Here is a 4,594-nt window from a genome sequence, read left to right on the forward strand (position 1 = left end):
ATTGGTGCACAGCGCTTGACTGAGTGGCACTAAATGTGAGCCAAAGGGAAAAGCAGCAGTCGCTTCAGCGGAACGAACATGAAAAGGCCTCTAATTGGGACAAGTTATGGGATGTGTATTCTCATGTGTATCTCTGTAGATACCCCAGACCCCCCGGGGGGCTCCACCGCGTGGCCCTGCCTGCTATCAGAGGTGCTGCTCGGGCACGTTCCTGCAGCACCTGCAGGCCCGCAGATGGAGCGCTTTCAAAGGACTCGCCGACGAGCCCCTGGGGGGGGGGTTCTCTCATCAAACGCCGGAGAACCCCACCAGGAGCTGATGCCGGGGGTCAGAAAAGAGGAGAACCAGCGAGCTCGGGGCCTCCGTGACTTGTTTGCAAAGCGTTTATCTCTCCTGACGCTGCTGGAACGCCCCGAGGACGCGTGAACTTTCCGTGCCCTTCAGGAACAACGCCGAGTGAGTCATGGAGTGAATCCACCTTCCTGAAGGTTCCTACGCGAGCAGGCGAGGCGCCGACGCCTCTTAGTTAAGAGAAGGAAAGAAAGAGCTCTGAAACCCGACTGCTGGAATTCAGACCAACCCCTCTCGTGCATAACACCTGCATTCACCTGTCCGTCGTGTTCTTTTGTTATGCGTCATCTCACCTCTTGAGCTATTTAATTGTTTTCACAGTTATTCATGTTACATGAGGGGTTACAGCCAAAGCTCGCTGCACACGTCCCCGTGAGCTGAGCACGTGGTCGTTCTCCCCAAACACCTGCGGTACCATCTCAGGTGTTTGCAGCTGTGAGATTTGACCAATGAGCTGCAGCCGCTCTCTGAGGGGGGGGGGGGGGGGGGGGGGGGGGTTCAATGCACTGTGATGTCACTTCACCACGTATATATTTTAAACTTCTGTGTACGCACACAAAAACAACTTCAAAACGGTAAATTGAACCAGAAACATCATCTGGATGCTGTATTTATTTTTTTATAATTATTACATCTCTTGAGTAATACTTCTTATTTCTTCAGTCTCTGCATTATAATAACATGTGCTGTATATTTCTGATGGTAATTTAAGGTGTTTGGCTTCTGGATGATAAATATGTAAAACATAGTACATAAATAGGGTCAATCCACAATGTCTTATAAATCGTTTGACATAAAAGCGCTTTAATTAAACTTTTCAGATTGTTATTCTTTATTGCAGAATACATGTTTGATACTTTGCATTGTGTGTGATATGACACCTATTGAATATAACAACGGCGACTTTATTTAGTTTTTCCAATCACAGAATTTGCTCTAAAAAGGAAACGGTTACAAACATAAATATATATAAATATGTATATATCAATCACAGGTAAATAATTATTTACATATATCTGTTGTTTGTTATGATTTCAGGCCTTTGATTTAGCTTCAGTGGTGCATATTAATGAATACATTTGTAATTACAAATTAATTGCCAAAAATACTATTTTGGGGCCTGGGTACCTGAGGATTTGGGGTGAGTTATCAATTGTTTTATGCATTTTGTCCGTCGCCATCTTGGTTTCTTGCAACCAGAACCGAACAAAAGGGTGGAGCAGAAAACTGAATAAGAAGTTTTTAGGCAACCAGAAATGTTACAGTCAACTTTTAGGAAGTGAAAACATGCTTTAAAAGTTATAAAAACAAAATATCTTTGACTGGACAACTGTGTGGTAGCAACCTGTCAATCACCTTGTAGCCCCGCCCTAAAGCACTGCATTATGGTCTGTTTGACTCTAAATGACCATAATTTACTAAATGAACATCACGCTGTATTGAAGAAGACTTGAAACTAGAGATTGAGACCAAAAACTAATGTTTACAATGTTTACTGAGGGAATACATCAAGAGAAGTAGAGTCATTTATATAGACTTCTATACAACCAGAGGAGTCACCCCCTGGTGGTCAGGAGAGAGAATGCAGCTTTAACACATGAAGCATAGACTTCTATACAACCAGAGGAGTCGCCCCCTGGTGGTCAGGAGAGAGAATGCAGCTTTAACACATGAAGCATAGACTTCTATACAACCAGAGGAGTCGCCCCCTGGTGGTCAGGAGAGAGAATGCAGCTTTAACACATGAAGCATAGACTTCTATACAACCAGAGGAGTCGCCCCTGGTGGTCAGGAGAGAGAATGCAGCTTTAACACATGAAGCATAGGCTTCTATACAACCAGAGGAGTCGCCCCCTGGTGGTCAGGAGAGAGAATGCAGCTTTAACACATGAAGCATAGACTTCTATACAACCAGAGGAGTCGCCCCCTGGTGGTCAGGAGAGAGAATGCAGCTTTAACACATGAAGCATAGACTTCTATACAACCAGAGGAGTCGCCCCCTGGTGGTCAGGAGAGAGAATGCAGCTTTAACACATGAAGCATAGACTTCTATACAACCAGAGGAGTCGCCCCCTGGTGGTCAGGAGAGAGAATGCAGCTTTAACACATGAAGCATAGACTTCTATACAACCAGAGGAGTCGCCCCTGGTGGTCAGGAGAGAGAATGCAGCTTTAACACATGAAGCATAGGCTTCTATACAACCAGAGGAGTCGCCCCCTGGTGGTCAGGAGAGAGAATGCAGCTTTAACACATGAAGCATAGACTTCTATACAACCAGAGGAGTCGCCCCCTGGTGGTCAGGAGAGAGAATGCAGCTTTAACACATGAAGCTTTGAGGTTTTTATGCTAAATATCCTATAAAGGCCCCTGAGACACAAACAGAAACAAAAGGCTTCTCTTGAGACAGAAGAACTCTTCTTCTTTCATTCATTGGAAATGAAGAGCGAGCTGCTGTACGAGTCTTTGTCGTCCTCTTCCCCGTTCCTCTTTCGTTCCTCCAGAAGTTTATCCAGGAGGTCTGGTGCGTCCGCCTCCAACCCAGGATCTTCATCCAGAGATGGGTCTTGTAGATCCAGGTCCATTTGGTGCTCTGATCTCTGCGGATGATCGGTGCCGGGAGCCTCAAGCTGAGCGATCATGGTGGTCAAAGACATGGACAAGGGCATGTGGATCAGAGGGGACCCGGGCAGGGCTGAGGAGCCGGGGCCAAACTGGACCTGGTTCGGCACGGTGGATATGGTGGCGATGGGCTGGACCCAGGGGAGGTAGGTCAACCCTGAGTCTGGGAGCTCCATCTGAGGGCCGGAGCCTGGTGCCTGACCCCAAAAGACACAAACGTTGGCATAAACATCTCCCACAGGGGGAGTGGCCGAGCACTTATAACAGTAAACTTATAGTAATTATTGTAACCAAGACGACGCCAAGACGCCAAAACGTTTGCGTCGTAATGGGGAAAAAATGTTTCTCACCCCAAAGTTGGTGAGCAGCGGCGTGTGTGTGTAGGCCAGCATGGCGTAGCTGGGGCCCAGAGTCTGCATGTACACGTCAGTGAGGGCGGAGGCCGTCGGGAAGGCCGGAGTCTGAGCTGCGGCGTCCGGCTGGTTGTATTCCGACGACGACCACGACGTCTGCAGACCGCCGCCCGCCGCCGCCGCCCCTCTCCACCTGTCGCCGCCCGCAGCCGCCGCCGGCGACTCGGCGAACGAGCCTGAATCACGTGGAGGAAGAAGTCTGAGCGTGAGTTCATCAACGACGCGGCGCTTTATTACGGGAATCGAGCCGTCGGGCCGTTACCTCGCGTGAAGGCCGGCTGCGCGGCGTGCGCGGTCGCTTCCTGGAGAGAGAAGAGACCCAGAAAGGGAGGCAGCGTATCAATAAAATATATCAATAACCACGACCTATAAATATGTGTGTGCGTGTGTGTGTGTGTGTGTGTGTGTGTGTGCATGTGTGTGTGCGTGTGTGTGTGTGTGTGTGTGTGTGTGCGTACACATCAACACCTGCTTGGCATCCACCGGCAATCGGATAAGCTGATGACATCATGCAGGTTCACCAGAACCTCCTTCAGCTCAGACAAGCAGAGATCCAGCAGAGCCAGAACCAACACTACCACTTTAGTCCACAGGGGGCACCAGAACCAACACTACCACTTTAGTCCACAGGGGGCGCCAGAACCAACACTACCACTTTAGTCCACAGGGGGCACCAGAACCAACACTACCACTTTAGTCCACAGGGGGCACCAGAACCAACACTACCACTTTAGTCCACAGGGGGCACCAGAACCGACACTACCACTTTAGTCCACAGGGGGCACCAGAACCATCACTACCACTTTAGTCCACAGGGGGCACCAGAACCAACACTACCACTTTAGTCCACAGGGGGCACCAGAACCAACACTACCACTTTAGTCCACAGGGGGCACCAGAACCAACACTACCACTTTAGTCCACAGGGGGCACCAGAACCAACATTACCACTTTAGACCACAGAGGGCACCAGAACCAACACTACCACTTTAGTCCACAGGGGGCTTCAGAACCAACACTACCACTTTAGTCCACAGGGGGCACCAGAACCAACATTACCACTTTAGACCACAGGGGGCACCAGAACCAACACTACCACTTTAGTCCACAGGGGGCACCAGAACCAACACTACCACTTTAGTCCACAGGGGGCACCAGAACCAACACTACCACTTTAGACCACAGAGGGCACCAGAACCAACACTACCAC

The 4,594-nt window shown here is 49.3% G+C and overlaps 1 protein-coding gene across 1 annotated transcript in view; it reads right to left on the bottom strand.

The window, feature by feature from the left end:
- Positions 1-2,583: 2,583 nt before the first annotated feature.
- Positions 2,584-4,594, bottom strand: part of LOC117741188 (POU domain class 2-associating factor 1) — a 10,012-nt gene continuing 8,001 nt past the window's right edge. Inside the window, exons 3-5 of the mRNA XM_034548039.1 lie at positions 3,647-3,686; positions 3,322-3,560; positions 2,584-3,168 (exon numbers count right to left, since the gene is read on the bottom strand). Of these exons, the coding sequence (XP_034403930.1) occupies positions 2,776-3,168; positions 3,322-3,560; positions 3,647-3,686 (672 nt within the window). The 3' untranslated portion in view covers positions 2,584-2,775. The remainder of the gene's footprint in view (positions 3,169-3,321; positions 3,561-3,646; positions 3,687-4,594) is intronic.

Source organism: Cyclopterus lumpus, chromosome 13 (assembly GCF_009769545.1).
Source record: "Cyclopterus lumpus isolate fCycLum1 chromosome 13, fCycLum1.pri, whole genome shotgun sequence".
Classification (NCBI taxonomy): domain Eukaryota; kingdom Metazoa; phylum Chordata; class Actinopteri; order Perciformes; family Cyclopteridae; genus Cyclopterus; species Cyclopterus lumpus.